At 44.9% G+C, this 17,141-nt stretch overlaps 1 protein-coding gene across 1 annotated transcript; it reads right to left on the bottom strand.

Moving 5' to 3' along the window:
* Positions 1-2,145: 2,145 nt before the first annotated feature.
* Positions 2,146-15,581, bottom strand: LOC143718430 (pancreatic secretory granule membrane major glycoprotein GP2-like). The gene is made up of 7 exons (XM_077209489.1): positions 15,482-15,581; positions 14,282-14,659; positions 11,567-11,751; positions 11,298-11,461; positions 10,050-10,295; positions 2,406-2,568; positions 2,146-2,235 (listed from the first exon to the last, which is right to left on the bottom strand). Exons 1-7 carry the CDS (start codon positions 15,579-15,581, stop codon positions 2,146-2,148), a joined length of 1,326 nt encoding a protein of 441 aa, XP_077065604.1.
* Between the last annotated feature and the right edge of the window lie 1,560 nt (positions 15,582-17,141).

Genomic DNA, 17,141 nt, shown 5'->3' with positions numbered 1-17,141 from the left:
AAAAAGGTACAAGGTGTTAATTATTTATATAATTTTAAAAAAAAGTTGTTGTTTTTTTGTTTGTTTTTTGTTTTGGCTTAGGACTGCAATTCTGAAGAAGCTGAGAGAGGAATTTCCGAGACCACTCTGGGGGTTTTTGTGATCCGTAAAGAAGGTGCTGGTGCTGAGGACGAGCCAGAGGATGTTGGAGTAGTGATAGAGGGTGTGCGGCTGCTACAGCACTTAAAGAGTGTTTCCTTTGGATTGGTTATGCTGTTCGGACTGATCTACGCTCTCAACTTAAGCTACCCTCAGAGTCTCAAATTCACGTTTGAATTCTTTCAAAAGGTACTGATGAATTTGGATGGCAGCAAGCTTTCCCCAAAGGTTTAGGCACTTAAAATTTAAATTTTTCAGTGAATAGGACATTCACTTGTTGCCTAGATGTTTCCAACAACTGAACTGAGATTGAAAACTTTTTCAACTTTTAAGGACAGGGATGCCCTGAAAGGAATTTGGAACTCCAGCATGCAAGAGACTACACCTAATGCACCATTTCTGCTTTTGTAGCTCTGATAATCTTGACACGAGAGATGTTAGCCCTTGTGATATTGACTCAGAACTTATCTGAAGACCCGTTTGATAGCAGCGCAGAGACTGTTTTATTAAAAAAAAAAATTCATGGCCTCAGGTTTTTTGGTTCCTGTGTTCTGCTGAAATTCAGGCTCAGAGAGCTAACACAAAGTTCAGCAACAGTGTAATGCTCCACGGCAGCTGAGGCAGTGATTTAGACTACTTAGTTCTCGCCTAAATGTTGAAATGTGAAAACGTGTTATATGTTAAACAAAAATGTTTTTGTTGAAATCCTGTTATATGTAAAAAGTGTTGAAAACCTGTTATATGTAAAAAAAAAAAAATACATATATTAAAATAGTCCAAGTGACTACAGTGGCTGAACCTGCAGTTTAGTTACAAGAATACTTTTACTTCTTAACAATGTCTTTACTAACCTTTCTGGGCTGACAAATGCAATTACTTAGCACCCTATGGAGGAGTGATCCAGCTCTTGATTACTGTACTATGCAGTGATTATGACTATGCAAAATGTTTACATTGAAAATGTAAAAAAAAAAAAAAAAAAAGGGTTGCTTTTCAAATTTGGATCCCAGTTACTTGGCACACAGGTTTAAAACTAAAAAGTGTAACATGAGTAATAACCACAGAAAGTACAGTTTGGGAGGATGCATAAAACTAAAACGGTTGCATTAATTTGTAAAGTGCTGTATTATGTCCTTTGATTTTTTGGGGTTTTTTTTGTGACACTGGATGTTTTGAGCAATTGCACACAATACATTTTTGAAAATGTAACATGTTTTTGTCCGTTTATTCAATAGAATTAAGGAAATGTAAGTTATAGTAAGTATAGTTATATAAAGTAAGTAACAACAATTTATTTGAAATGAGTAAAGTTTATTTAATATACAATCTTAAATCACAGTTCATCGGTTCACATAACAATTATTTAATTAATTCATGTCACCTGAACATGATGGTGAAGCTTAAATAAAATGTTAACCTTTTACGTTGGGTTTATGTGATTAAATTGGATGGAAAATTGACATCCAATTGAAATACATAAGTTTTAACTTTTGGGGTTAAATATTTTTTTTGAGTGTATGTACTACTATGTAAGTGAATTAAATATTTTAGTGCTAATCTAAACACATGAAACTTAAAACTCAAGAAAAAAATGACAAAATTTCATTTCTAAGCACGTTTATTCAAGGCTAGTCATGAATATTGAATATTATATGAATAGATTACTCATTGAACAAAGAGAAAGACAGACAACTAATTATTTCATTTCATTACATTTATAGTAAGTTTAACCCATATCCACCCAACAATCTAAAATAATTCAATTTGTATATAATGTTATTAGAGTTATTTCAGAGAATTTTTAAATAATTTATTTGTAGTGTCTTGGCTACATTTAGTTGTCCTTTTTCACCTACCAGTTAGTTGTAATAAGTGATTTTTATTTAAAATGTAGATGTTTCTACAAAGTGCATTCAAAACATATTTAAATATCTTTATTTATTTATTTTTTTTTTTTTTTTTTTACAAAGTATTGATTATAAATGCAGGATCTTTCATAAATCAGGGTTACTGAGCTTTCAGACCCATGGAGATCGCTGAAGAGTGAAGGAAGTCCAAAGATCTGTGCCTTCTACGTCTATATCCAGGGTCGCATAACTGAAGATGACAGACAAGAAAATAAATTTTACATTAAATACATGCTTTCTACAATGCGGCTGTTCAAAGTGTTTACTATTAGAGAGACCTGTTGTAAAAGGGTTACAATTTGCTTGAAGGCTACTGTCAGTAATGCACCAATGAAGTTGAAATTTACTGTCCAAACTTACCAGAGCACATCTGCCATTCTGTACAAGACAAAGATGAACCTGACAGTGCAGGAAGAAGTTGTCAGAAATTCCTGAGAAGGTGAACATCCTGAAGGAGAAATGGCTTGTAGTACCAAAACCATTTTGAAGGACTTCCACTGTAGTATCTTCAGGGTTGGGGCATCTAGGGAGGGAGGAAGGTTTTTCAAAGGAATGTAATACAGGGAAAATTAGAGGATGACAAAATTTGAATGCATTGTTTTTGATGTTCTTGGTCAGCAGGGCTTTTTCTAGGCATAGGTGAACTAGGCACCAAGTATTTTTGGTGACACTTTAGAATAATGGTCCATCATTAATAGGTAACTATGCAAGACGTCATGCAGGACAAATAAATAATTTCAGTCGGGAATGTGCTGACGTAATTGCGTTTGCGCCAGGGATCCCTATCATCTTCGAGTGTTAACAGAACGAGCCAATGCACGTTGGCGTGCGAGATTTGCATCTTGCGCTCCGCCCCGCAGTGCGGGTTTAAATAGGATGTGGATGCACGCATCATTTGTCTTTTGCTGAGGAGCCGATCAGTTTTATGTCTCTGAAGAGTGGTGAAAACAGTTTTAAACAAACGATTGTGTCGGTGCTTCTGTAGAAAGTCTCCTCTGGTGTCTGTGACTACACGAGCAGCGGTGGTCATGAGCTCTCAACTGCTGTTTTCACAGCATTAAAACAGATTGTTTCTGTTGGTTAGAGGGCTTTTGATTCAGTGCTTCACCATGCGTTTCTGGATGCAGTCGTTCCCTGTCGCCGCTGACAGCCCCAATCGCTGCATCACGTGTTTGGGCATTCAGCACACTAAAGCAGTTTATGTGGATAGTTCTCAGCGTTAAGATCAAGGATTGCATACATACATGAGGGTGGAGTCCCCATACCCATGCCCCGAGGGTGGAGTCCCCATACCCATGCCCCAATCTAGTGTCTCTTCTGGCCAAACCCAGAAGAGAGCTACTTCGTTGTGTGGGATGGGTGATTTGACGATTACAATGAGGGCTTTCCCACCCGGTAACCAGTCCCTGTGGGCCCCTTACTCCTCTGCAACACCGCAGCCTGTGGAGCTTCCGGCCGAGCGTGCTAGTCTCTCTGTAGTGAACCGACCAGCCGTTTTGTTCGGGGCTCCTTCTGATGACAGGAGGTCGATCTCGGCATCGGCGGGGGAGCTCAACTCTGGAGATTGTGACTCGGCTGCATTGCCTCCTTCTGGGAGAGTAGCGTTGCCAGATCCAGAAATGTCAACTATGCTGGCTCGGGGCGCTGAGAAGGTTGGGCTGGTGTGGAACCCTCCACCGTGTCCCAAACCGTCTCAGCGCGCCACCCCAGTGTCCGTCTTTCCCGAAGTGCATGAGGAGGTTACAGGCTTGGTGTATGCACTATGGTGTATCCAACTATGAAGTAAGTACCCCCACACGTGTGCCCCCAGTAAAGCTTTCCTCCAGCTCACGCTGGAGGAGTGTAATGAATGTACAGTAGGCAGTCAGCCAGAATGCCTATTACCGCCGCGGCAAAACCACCACGGCAAAAATAAACCAGACGCATTTCAAAGTCATTCGCAAAATGACCTCCAGGTGGCGGAAAGGGATATTGTGCGAAACAGCAGCGCATTTTGAAATGTAAGTGGGGTTAATGTTAATTAACAGTAAGGATGAAATACCACAACTATGGTAAAAAAGAATATAAATTTTTTTTAGGACAGAAAAATAAAATGAAAAGTTAAGAATTGAGACGAGAACAATATAGCCTATATTTCATATTGTAGGCCTAGACATCAGTGGTCGACATAAGCCTATTCCCCGGGGGTGCAGCGCAATAAAAAAAATAAAAAAATTAATAACAAAAATAATAAAGAAAAATAAATTAGGTGCAATCTGTCACAAGAACTGGACGGAAGCAAATGCAAGTTGACTCTTTTATTAATGGTCAGAAGACACAAAGACAATCACGAGGAACACTGCAGATGGTGGCGCAGGGACTCAGTGGTCAGCGTGCAGGTGGTGGTGATACCGGTGCGGGTGATGGTGAATCCAGTGCAGATGGACATCCAGACGAGACAGGACACGAAGACACCGAACAGGAACTCAACTGGAACAGACTGCGACAGGAACACGAAGCACGACACAGAGAACACCAAACCAACGATCTGACAAAGAGAGGAGAGTGTGTTGAGTCTTTATAGGTGAGTGAATTGGCAGCAGCTGGTGCAGGGAACGAGATCAGCTGGCACGCTGATCAGTGGCACGAGCGGCCACGCCCACTCACACACACACAACAACAATGACACGAGACATGAAGAAAACAGCGAACTCATGAATCGTGACAGTACCCCCCCTCCTAGGGACGCCTCCTGGCGTCCCCAGACTCCCTTACCTGTCGATTGTAATCATCAATAAGGGAGTGATCCAGAATGTCTCTAGCAGGCACCCAACTTCTCTCCTCCGGACCGTAACCCTCCCAGTCCACCAAGTACTGGAACCCGCGTCCCCTCCGCCTTGAGTCCAGAATACGATAAACCGAATATGTGGTCTCCCCGTCTACGAGTCGCGGCGGTGGGGGAACCGGGACAGGCGGATTAATACGAGAACGAAAAACGGGCTTAATTTTGGATACATGAAACACGGGATGAATTCTCCTGTACACTGGAGGAAGATTGAGGCGGACTGCCACCGGACTAATGATTTTGGTGACAGTAAACGGACCAATGAATTTGGGAGCAAGCTTATTCGAGACGGAGCGGAGAGGAATGTTCTTGGTAGAAAGCCACACTTTGGAACCGACGACGTATACGGGAGGCCTCCGCCGGTGGCGATCAGCCTTGGCCTTGGTGCGCGCTCCCACTTGGAGTAGAGTCTCTCGGGCTCTAGTCCAAGTGCGATGACACCTCTGGACAAAGGCGTGAGCGGAGGGAACCGCGACCTCGGGTTCCAGACTAGGAAAAATTGGTGGCTGGTACCCTATGCTACACTCAAACGGAGATAGGCCCGTGGATGATACTGGTAATGAATTGTGGGCGTACTCCACCATTGACAGTTGTTGGCTCCATGAGGAAGGATTCTTGGAAACCATACATCGCAACGTTCTCTCCAAATCTTGGTTGGCTCTCTCAGTTTGGCCATTGCTCTGGGGATGAAACCCTGAGGACAAACTAACAGTCGCACCCAGTAATCTACAAAATTCTTGCCAAAATTTGGACACAAATTGGGGACCTCTGTCGGAAACCACGTCTGTCGGGAGGCCATGTAACCGAAAGACGTGGTTAACGACTGTTACCGCTGTTTCCTTGGCTGAGGGCAATTTGGGCAAGGGAATAAAGTGGGCCGCCTTCGAGAACCGGTCCACCACGGTTAAAACTACCGTGTTACCCTGAGAGGGTGGGAGGGCGGTGACGAAATCTAGAGCGATGTGGGACCAGGGTCTCGAAGGAACCGGCAGCGGTTGAAGGAGCCCATCTGGGGGTCGATTGGAAGTCTTACCAGTGGCACAAACTGAGCAAGCCAAAACAAAACTGTGAACGTCGCGAGCCATACGAGGCCACCAAAATCGTTGCTTGACTAAAGATGTAGTGCGGCTAACTCCTGGATGACAAGCCACATTGGAACAATGCCCCCACTGAACAACGTCGGACCGTAATTCCTCTGGCACAAATAAACGGTTCGGTGGGCAACCGACCGGAGGCGTTACCCCTTGTAAGGCCGTCTTGACCTTCGATTCGACCTCCCATGTGAGAGTAGAGATAATTAGAGTCTCTGGAAAAATGCTCTCGGGAGTAGACGGGCGATCGGAACGGTCAAAAATGCGCGATAAAGAATCGGGCTTGATGTTTTTGGAGCCCGGGCGGTACGAGAGAGAAAAGTCAAAACGTCCGAAAAAAAGTGCCCACCGAGCCTGCCTAGAGTTCAATCTTTTAGCAGTTCTGATATATTCCAAATTCTTATGGTCTGTCCAGACGACAAAAGGTACCCCCGACCCTTCTAACCAGTGGCGCCATTCCTCCAATGCCAATTTGACTGCCAACAACTCTCTATTACCAATATCATAGTTACGTTCGGCAGGGGATAATCGATGGGACAAAAACGCGCATGGGTGCATCTTGTCGTCTGTGAGAGAGCGTTGGGATAGTACTGCACCTACCCCCACCTCTGACGCATCGACCTCCACCACAAACTGACGTGATGAATCAGGGGTAACCAGGATGGGGGCTGAAACAAAGCGGCCTTTCAGTTTGGCAAACGCAGCTTCCGCTGCGTCTGACCACCTGAACGCCGTTCTGGGAGAGGTCAAGGCGGTCAGAGGCGAGGCTAGTTGGCTGAAATTGCGAATAAATCGTCGGTAAAAATTGGCGAACCCCAAAAACCTCTGTAGGGCCTTACGGGAATCTGGACTTGGCCAATCTACCACAGCCTTAACCTTCTCAGGATCCATACGCACTCCCTCAGACGACACAATGTACCCAAGGAAAGGAACAGACTGTGCATGAAAAGCGCATTTCTCCGCCTTGACAAAAAGCCCATTCTCTAGCAGTCTCTGAAGCACTCGTCGAACGTGCTGCACGTGTTCCTGGAGAGAAGAAGAAAAAATCAATATGTCATCCAGGTAGACATATATGAATTGGTCGACCATATCTCGCAGCACGTCATTGACGAGTGCCTGGAAGACCGCTGGGGAGTTGGACAAGCCGAAAGGCATGACCAAGTATTCAAAGTGCCCCCTGGGGGTATTAAAAGCAGTCTTCCATTCATCCCCCCTCCTGATGCGGACCAAATGATAGGCATTACGTAAATCCAACTTTGTGAAGATAGATGCTCCTTGCAACCTCTCGAAGGCTGAAGACATCAACGGCAAAGGATAAGTATTCTTTACCGTGATGTTGTTCAGCCCCCGGTAGTCAATACAAGGTCGCAAAGACCCATCCTTCTTCCCCACAAAAAAGAACCCCGCCCCCGCTGGAGAAGAGGAGGGACGGATGAACCCCGCTGCTAGAGAATCAGAAATATATTTCTCCATAGCCTCCCTCTCTGGGACAGAAAGTGAATATAACTTGCCTTTAGGCGGAGACGTACCTGGCAATAACTCTATAGCACAGTCATAGGGACGATGCGGAGGAAGAGAAGCAGCACGAGACTTACTGAACACCTCCTTCAGGTCTAGGTACTCCGTGGGCACGCTTGACAAGTCCGCTGCTTCCTCCTGAAACGTACAAACAGAAACAGACGGACAAGCAGACACAAGACAGGACTCATGACATTTATTGCTCCATTCAGACACTGATCTCTGCTGCCAGTCTATTTTGGGATTGTGTTTGAGGAGCCAGGGATGACCTAAAACAATGGGTGCCAGGGGGGAGTCCAAGATATAAAAAGAGATGGTTTCGGAATGGTTGCCGGATACGCTGAGTGTGAGGGGTCCAGAGGTATAAGAGATGGTAGGGAGTGTTTGTCCGTTAATCGCGTGCACTGCGATGGTGTGACTGAGGGGTAGAAGGGGAACCTGAATCCTGAGTGCAAAAGTGTGGTCCATGAAGTTACCTTCAGCCCCAGAGTCCAGTAGTGCTTGACAGTCGTGAGAGTGAACGGACCACCTGAGTCTTACCGGGAGGAGCGTTGATGTTGATGAGGTCTTCTCGGCGGAGATCCCACCCGACAGTAGCCTCAGGTTTACTGCCGGGCTTGGCCTTTTACCGGGCAGTTGAAAGCAAAATGTCCTGCTGCACCACAGTAAAGGCAAAGGCCCTGGGACCTCCGCCTCTCCTTCTCCTCCCGGGAAAGCCGAGCTCGCCCGACCTGCATGGGCTCGTGATCGTAGACGGGGCTGACCGCGTCCCCGCCGCTGGTTCGCGAAGTCTCCGCCGCTCCAGATACCCGTGCGGGTAACCTCCGAGATTCGACTCTGGAGAGTCGGGAGTCCACACGGAGTGCCAACTCGATCAGCCCATTGAGGGTAGTAGGTAAGTCCAGGGCATAAATCTCTCTCTGGACGCGGTCAGCCAGCCCATGCAGGAACATATCCCACTGCGCCTCCTCGTTCCACTGACACTCTGCCGCCAAGGTCCGGAACTCGATAGAGTAATCAGATACAGATCCTTCACCTTGCTTGAGGTCTGCTAGAATCCGGGCCGCCTCTCTTCCCGCGACCGCACGGTCAAAAACTCTTCTCATCTCGGCGGCGAGTGTCTGGAACGAGTTACAGCACGAGTCTTGGTTCTCCCACACCGCCGTTCCCCATAGCGCTGCCTTCCCAGTCAGAAGAGTGAGCACGAACGCGACCTTACTGCGTTCACTGGCAAAGGTCCTGGGCTGCAAAGAGAAGTGCATCGAACAGCGAGTTAGGAATGCTCTGCAAAAGTTCGGCTCACCGTTGTAGGACTCAGGAACAGGTAAGCGGGGCTCTGACTGGGAGGCGCTCTCTGGTGGTACGAGAGGAACGGCTGGTGTGGGTGGCGCAGTGGGAGCTTGCATCAGTTGGAATCGCTGGGTGAGCTCGGACACCTGCGCCACAAGAGCTTGAATAGCTCGACCCGATTCATTAGTATTCCTCTCCTGGGAATCCATCCGCGCCATGCAGGTCTTGATGAAGTCTTCCAAGGAAGAGGCTGTTTCCCCTGCTGCTTCCATTGTAGGTCAGATCGTTCTGTCACAAGAACTGGACGGAAGCAAATGCAAGTTGACTCTTTTATTAATGGTCAGAAGACACAAAGACAATCACGAGGAACACTGCAGATGGTGGCGCAGGGACTCAGTGGTCAGCGTGCAGGTGGTGGTGATACCGGTGCGGGTGATGGTGAATCCAGTGCAGATGGACATCCAGACGAGACAGGACACGAAGACACCGAACAGGAACTCAACTGGAACAGACTGCGACAGGAACACGAAGCACGACACAGAGAACACCAAACCAACGATCTGACAAAGAGAGGAGAGTGTGTTGAGTCTTTATAGGTGAGTGAATTGGCAGCAGCTGGTGCAGGGAACGAGATCAGCTGGCACGCTGATCAGTGGCACGAGCGGCCACGCCCACTCACACACACACAACAACAATGACACGAGACATGAAGAAAACAGCGAACTCATGAATCGTGACACAATCAGGCTGATTTTGTTTACTATATAGAGGAATGAGGCGAATGAAGAGCACTTCTCGCTCATGTGAGTGAACATACACTGGAGAAATGAACCTTTGACCAATTCTCAGTGAGTAAATTTAACTGTAAAGGCTTAGGCCACCCCCATTCTGGCGGGCTCTGACCTGCCAGGGCGCGAAGCAGCCTGATCGGTTCCTGCATCTGAGTCGCCACGCCATAGGCTCGTGCAGTTACCGCAGCACAGCCAATGACCACGCTAGCCATTCATCTGTATCTGCGGTGTAGCTTAACTGCGTTTTAAAAATTTGGCTTCAATTTTCTCCAGAAAAGGAGTTTTCCCAGGGAACTTCTCAGGGAACCGAGGTTACCAAGTGTTAACCAAGTGTTAACGTAGTACTCATTTCTATTGCATTACTTCCTTCATAGTTGCCTATTAATGATGGACCATTATTTTTTAAGGGTTATCCAAATTTGGTTGTATTCACTTTCTGAGATTGCAACAAATTTAATAATATAACAAAATTAAACATTAAGGCACTCACTCTCCGACAATCAGATTCCAGCGAACATGATATTCAGCATCGTTAACAGGTGTGGCCCAGCAGTTGTCCAGAACTGTTGCAATTTGGTTTCTATCCACTCCTTCCACCTCAACAGCCACATATATTTGCTGGTTCACCTGCATTTGCACCTCCCCATCATACGGGCTAGTAAACTCTGCATCATGGTAGGGAATCATGCGGATCTGGTATGTGCCCTGACCAGCAGGAAGTTCCTCACTTATCACACTGTAGGCAAAAACAAAAAAATAACAGCAACCATGATCTAAGTCATTTGTAATGGTGATAGCTCATGCCTTATGACACTCAAACCTCCAGCCTTTAAATTATCAGCCTACGGCAGCAAACCTGCTTTATAACCACTGTAACCTTTATCAACACTTTTTACTATTAATACTTTTGTGGATCAGGTGAAATTCTCTGGAAAGTCCTAAATTAGATAACTGATTTTATTAATTTGAGTATATAATAAGCTGTCTCTGTTGTGTTCTAAAAGACAGACATGTTAAATATTAGAAAGTGAATGCGATCAATCCAATTTGGCAAAACATGGTGATTAATCAAAATCACAGTCCTCGTTTGCCACGATCAACTGCAATTAAAAAACGGTAAAACTAGTGGTCCCATTAATGTGCATAAACTAACAATGAGTAATTCATTTTTACAGTAGTTATTAATATTTAACATTGTTAATAAAAATACGACTGATAATTCTTGGTTCATGTTAATTTAGGTCCATTTAATAAAATTAATAGATACAACTTTTGATTTTATTAATGTATTAGTACATGTTGAAATTAACTTTAAGATTAATAAATGCGTTAGAAGTATTTATCATTGTTAGTTTGTGCTAAGCAATGTAGTTAACTTATGTTAACAAATGGAACCTTAATATAAAGTGGTACCTAAAAAAACTATATATTGTCTGAATACTACCAAAGTCCCTTTAATTAGTAATTTAATTTAAGTAATTTCAATTGTCTTTGAGATGCTTGATGGCAACTTTGAAATGCCACTCGGGCATGCAAGTCTTTTTCAAGTGTCTCAAGTGTTTGCCAAGCTAACAATTAAATTTCATTCATGAAATCTGACCACAACTGTCACATACATTTTTTCAAAACGCTCAAATCATGACAGAAAACAAAAATTTTCAGGCTGGATGAATCAAGCTAATGATCTATAGTGTTTGATACTACACACAGTTAATTGGAAAATATTGGGTTTTCTTACCCGCCTTCGGCTCGGAAACCCGTGGGCATAGATATGGTCTGGATCAGAGGGTACGCACAAGAAAATGTCATGTTCATCCATATCTTTCTTGAAATTATTCTGTGGTCAGTGTCTGTCGGGTTAGACTGAATAGAGTTTTGGTAGATGAAGTGAGTCCTGTTGCTCTATGAGGAGGTGAACAAATGTCAATTTCAAGCTATGGCACAACTTACTAATCATTACACATACAGTATGCATGTATGATGAAACAGAAATGGAAAGATCATTACCATCAGAGTGGTACCACATATGTTGCCTTCATTGTCAAAATGAAACAGAAGTCTGCCATCCTCGAGGGTTCCAGTGCAGCTTGGGTCATTTAGGTGCAGGTGCTCAGGATAAAAACCAGATTCAAAGAGCTGGCAGCGGGATAGAGATATGGAGCCGGTGCTGCTGGCACAAGACTCCGCAGCATCTGAGCAGATAAAGGATTGAATTTGATAAAATTGGTAAAATTTGATAAAATTGAATTTGAGATCACATTAATAGATGTAGGTGGTTATTTTGTTGTGAAATAAATTTTTATTGCGAAAGTGGGCGATTGTAATACAGTTATCTGTGTTGGTTTATCACTAGCAGTTGATGCCTAATTTTGCCTCTACTGCAGCATTCTTAAACAATCTTGTTTAGAAAAGCCCTACCTAACCAGGTAACATGGACCAGAGAGACTGAACAAAGCTCTGGTTTGGAGATTTTGTGATTTAACATCTATTAACTCTTTCCCTGCCATTGATGGAAATTTCCAGCAATACTGTTTTCACTGTTATACGGTAGGGGGCGCTATTATACATATTCTGAAAGAGTACTGAATCTCGGAAGGAAGGAGAAACATATAAATAAATAAAACTCCCTAACGTTACCGAATGAGATGTCAACCCAGGAAAAGATACAGGACTTTGCAAGCTTTTAGGGGAGTTGATGGACTCGATCTACTCCATCTACGGGTCCTTCTCAAAAAATTAGCATATTGTGATAAAGTTAATTATTTTCCATAATGTAATGATAAAAATTAAACTTTCATATATTTTAGATTCATTGCACACCAACTGAAATATTTCAGGTCTTTTATTGTTTTAATACTGATGATTTTGGCATACAGCTCATGAAAACCCAAAATTCCTATCTCAAAAAATTAGCATATCATGAAAAGGGTCTCTAAACAAGCTATTAACCTAATCATCTGAATCAACTAATTCATTATAAACACCTGCAAAAGATTCCTGAGGCTTTTAAAAACTCCCAGCCTGTTTCATTACTCAAAACCGCAATCATGGGTAAGACTGCTGGCCTGACTGCTGTCCAGAAGGCCTTCATTGACACCCTCAAGCAAGAGGGTAAGACAGAAAGAAATTTCTGAACAAATAGGCTGTTCCCAGAGTGCTGTATCAAGGCACCTCAGTGGGAAGTCTGTGGGAAGGAAAAAGTGTGGCAAAAAACGCTGCACAACGAGAAGAGGTGACCGGACCCTGAGGAAGATTGTGGAAAAGGACCGATTCCAGACCTTGGGGGACCTGCGGAAGCAGTGGACTGAGTCTGGAGTAGAAACATCCAGAGCCACCGTGCACAGGCATGTGCAGGAAATGGGCTACAGGTGCCGCATTCCCCAGGTCAAGCCACTTTTGAACCAGAAACAGCGGCGGAAGCGCCTGACCTGGGCTACAGAGAAGCAGCCCTGGACTGTTGCTCAGTGGTCCAAAGTACTTTTTTCGGATGAAAGCAAATTTTGCATGTCATTCTGAAATCAAGGTGCCAGAGTCTGGAGGAAGACTGGGGAGAAGGAAATGCCAAAATGCCTGAAGTTCAGTGTCAAGTACCCACAGTCAGTGATGGTCTGGGGTGCCATGTCAGCTGCTGGTGCATTGCATGGTCAATGCAGCTAGCTATCAGGAGATTTTGGATCACTTCATGCTTCCATCTGATTTCATTTTTCAGCACGACCTGGCACCTGCTCACAGTGCCAAAACCACTGGTAAGTGGTTTACTGACCATGGTATTACTGTGCTCAATTGGCCTGCCAACTCTCCTGACCTGAACCCCATAGAGAATCTGTGGGATATTGTGAAGATAAAGTTGAGAGACGCAAGACCCAACACTCTGGATGAGCTTAAGGCCGCTATCGAAGCATCCTGGGCCTCCATAACACCTCAGCAGTGCCACAGGCTGATTGCCTCCATGCCACGCCGCATTCAAGCAGTGATTTCTGCAAAAGGATTCCCGACCAAGTATTGAGTGCATAACTGAACATAATTATTTGAAGGTTGACTTTTTTTGTATTAAAAACACTTATTTTATTGGTCGGATGATATATGCTAATTTTTTGAGATAGGAATTTTGGGTTTTCATGAGCTGTATGCCAAAATCATCAGTATTAAAACAATAAAAGACCAGAAATATTTCAGTTAGTGTGCAATGAATCTAAAATATATGAAAGTTTAATTTTTATCATTACATTATGGAAAAAAATGAACTTTATCACAATGTGCTAATTTTTTGAGAAGGACCTGTATGTTTTGATCATCATTCTGAGTCCGATCAGGATGTAGTCTTTGACAAAAATATTATCCTCCTCTTTTTGTTCAAAATTATGCGCTTTTCTTTTTTTTTATTAAACTTACCCACATTTAAGTGTTAATAAAAAAAGAATGAACTAGAATTTAAAAAAAAAAAAATTATTTTAAAGTTTTTTTTATCCGCAAAGAGCAGAGATGAAATCGTGTGGTCCCCAAACCTGACACCCTCCGGCCCCTGGCTGCGCCTAGAAATTCTGTCCATAAAAATTATGAACAGAGCCGGTGACAAAGGGCAGCCCTGCCGGATTCCAACACGCACCGGGAAGAAGTCTGACTTATTGCCGGCAATGCGAACCAAGCTCCTGCTTCGGTCATAAAGAGACCGGACAGCCCTTAGCAAAGGACCCCAGACGCCATAATCTTGGTGCACCCTACACAGGCCGCCGCGAGGGACACAGTCGAATGCCTTCTCCAAATCCACAAAGCACATGTGGATTGGTTGGGCAAACTCCCATGAACCCTCCAGCACCCTGTAGAGGGTATAGAGCTGGTCCAGTGTTCCACGGCCTGGACGAAAACCGCACTGTTCCTCCTGAATCCGAGGTTCCACTATCGGCCGTATTCTCCTCTCCAGTACCCTGGCATAGACTTTACCAGGGAGGCTGAGAAGTGTGATCCCCCTGTAGTTGGAACACACCCTCCATTCCAGAGGCACTGTCCCCGACCGCCACGCGATGCTGCAGAGCCGTGTCAGCCAAGACAGCCCCACAACATCCAGAGATTTGAGGTACTCAGGGCGGATCTCATCCACCCCTGGTCAAGTCAAGTCAAGTCATCCTCATTTATATAGTGCTTTTAACAATGTAGATTGTTTCAAAGCAGCTTTACAGAGATAAACATATAATTTAAAGTAACAGAGATTGGTTTGGTTTTATAGTGGTTCTTGAAAAATGTTTTTTCAAGCTAGAGTTAGTTTTGATTGATTCACTTCCGTCTAAATGATCATTTGTTATTAAATTAGGGGCCGCTAAGACGACACCGTTCTCTCTAAACAGACTTTAAACGTGAACCTGTGATAGACGCTGATGGCGTTCACATGCACATTAAGAATTGATTCTATAGTTATGTGCGTCTGAATATATGTGCGTAGGTTTGTAATTCCTTACAAACCATGCCTAAACAAACTACTTGTCTTGTCTATAAATTTTGATGCAGAATTTTATTTTATCTTATCACTTTGGGTAGGTACGCGAACCGAAAAATTACACAACACTTTATCTGTAGAGTGGTATAGGGATCCTCCATAGGGAGAGGCTAGTTGGCACTTCAGCACTGCATTGTCATCAGGTCCAGGCGAAAGTCCTTCGTCAGATCTGGAAACGGCCTGGATCCGGCAGGCTGCGGGAAAACCTCGGGATAAACAAAGACACTAAAATTAGCGTAGAGCTGGTGCCTTGCCACCGAGGAGTTTACTGACTACCTCAGTGACTTCAGCTAGGGTGATGGACGAGTCCACCTCTGAGCCCTCAGCCTCTGCTTCCTCAATGGAAGACGTGAAAACGGGATTGAGGAGATCCTCGAACTATTCCTTCCACCGTCCGACGACATCCCCAGTCAAGGTCAACAGCTGCCCACCTCCACTGTAAACAGCAATGGTAGGGCACTGCTTCCCTCTCCTGAGGCGCGGGACAGTTTGCCAGAATATCTTCGAGGCCAGCCGATATTTCTTTTCCATGGCCTCACCGAAGACCGGAGACCTTACGGCCACAGCTCCGAGCAGCCGCTTCGACAATGGAGGTGGAGAACATGGTCCACGCGGACTGAATATCTCCAGCCTCCCTCCGGATCTGGTTGAGGCTCCGCCGGAGGTGGGAGTTAAAGATCTCTCTGACAGAAGACTCGGCCAAACGTTCCCCAGCAGACCCTTACAGTACACTTGGGTCTGCCGGGTCTGTCCAGCTTCCTCCCCCGTCATCGGATCCAACTTACCACCAGGTGGTGATCAGTTGACAGCTCCGCCCCTCTCTTTAACCCGAGTGGCCAAGACATACGGCCGTAGGTCAGATGGAACGACCACAAAGTCGATCATCGACCTACGGCCTATGGTGTCCTGGTGCCACGTGTACTGATGGACAACCTTATGCTTGAACATGGTGTTCGTTATGGACAAACTGTAACTAGTACAGAAGTCCTAGTGAGCCCACGGGAAGTCGCCCCCACATCGCTCCTTCGGGCTGAGCCCGGCCGGACCCCGTGGGGGAGGCCCGGCCACCAGGCGCTCGCATACGAGCCCCAACCCCGGGCCTGGCTCCAGGGTGGGGCCCTGGCTGCGCCATACCGGGCGACGACACGGTCCTTGATTTAATTTTTCTCATAAGGGTTTTTGAACCAATGGTCTTTTTTTTTTTGTAATTACCGAAAGGACAAGATACCAGATACAGGCGGTCGAAATGAGCTTTCTCCGCAGGGTGGCTGGGCAATCCCTTAGAGATGGGTGGGAAGCTCGGTCACTCGGGAGGAGCTCAGTGTAGAGCCGCTGCTCCTCCACATCGAGAGGGGTCAGCTGAGGTGGCTCGGGCATCTGTTCCGGATGTCTCCTGGACTCCTTCCCAGGAAGATGTTCCGGGCACGTCCCACTGGGAGGAGACCCCAGGGAAGACCTAGGACACGTTGGAGGGACTATGTCTCCCGGCTGGCCTGGGAAGGTCAGGCTTGTTATCCTAACGTTGATTACAAGCCATAGTTATTTTTAATAATAGCAAACAGAATGTAACAGCGTATAACATCAACCATGTACACAAACACTAACACAACGTAACATAAGACAACGACCGACCAGGACAGGCTGAACAGAAGCAAACTAAATACAAGCATGAATCAAACATAACAAGGTGAAGACAGGTGACACTGATGAAGATAACGATAAACAGGCTGGTAAGTGAGGGAGTGAGTTCAGGTGTGGAGACAAGGAGGATTCTGGGTAGTGTAGTGCAGACAAGGACAGACAGGTGCAGACGAGGACTGTGACAGAATGTCTGCAATTTCATTTCTGTGGCTAATTTAACTGACTGTGTTACAAGTTATCCTGTCTTACAACCAGCCCTGAGCTCCTCTATACAAACCGTTAAATCAAATGGAAGAAATTGTGTGAGATTCTGATGGAAAACATAAAATATAATAATAATAATAATTATTATTATTATTTAACAAACAATAGTTAAATAAGAAAATCATAGATAATGCACTTTGATATTGATAATATGCGTAGTAGTGCTGTGAATCGATTAAAAAAATA

Source organism: Siphateles boraxobius, unplaced genomic scaffold (genome assembly GCF_051911475.1).
Source record: "Siphateles boraxobius isolate OS27281-9 unplaced genomic scaffold, OSU_SipBor_1 61, whole genome shotgun sequence".
NCBI lineage: Eukaryota > Metazoa > Chordata > Actinopteri > Cypriniformes > Leuciscidae > Siphateles > Siphateles boraxobius.
This window is presented reverse-complemented; position numbering and strand designations above follow the sequence as displayed.

Excerpts from the sequence above, each read along its gene's own strand:
- LOC143718430 (XM_077209489.1), bottom strand. The coding sequence starts at position 15,581 with ATGGAAAAGAAATATCGGCTGGCCTCGAAGATATTCTGGCAAACTGTC. Across the intron at positions 14,660-15,481 it reads CATTGCTGTTTACAGTGGAG|GGGTGGATGAGATCCGCCCT; the intron begins GTGGGCAGCTGT and ends TGACTTGACCAG. Across the intron at positions 11,752-14,281 it reads TGTCCCTCGCGGCGGCCTGT|ATGCTGCGGAGTCTTGTGCC; the intron begins GTAGGGTGCACC and ends TTATCTGCTCAG.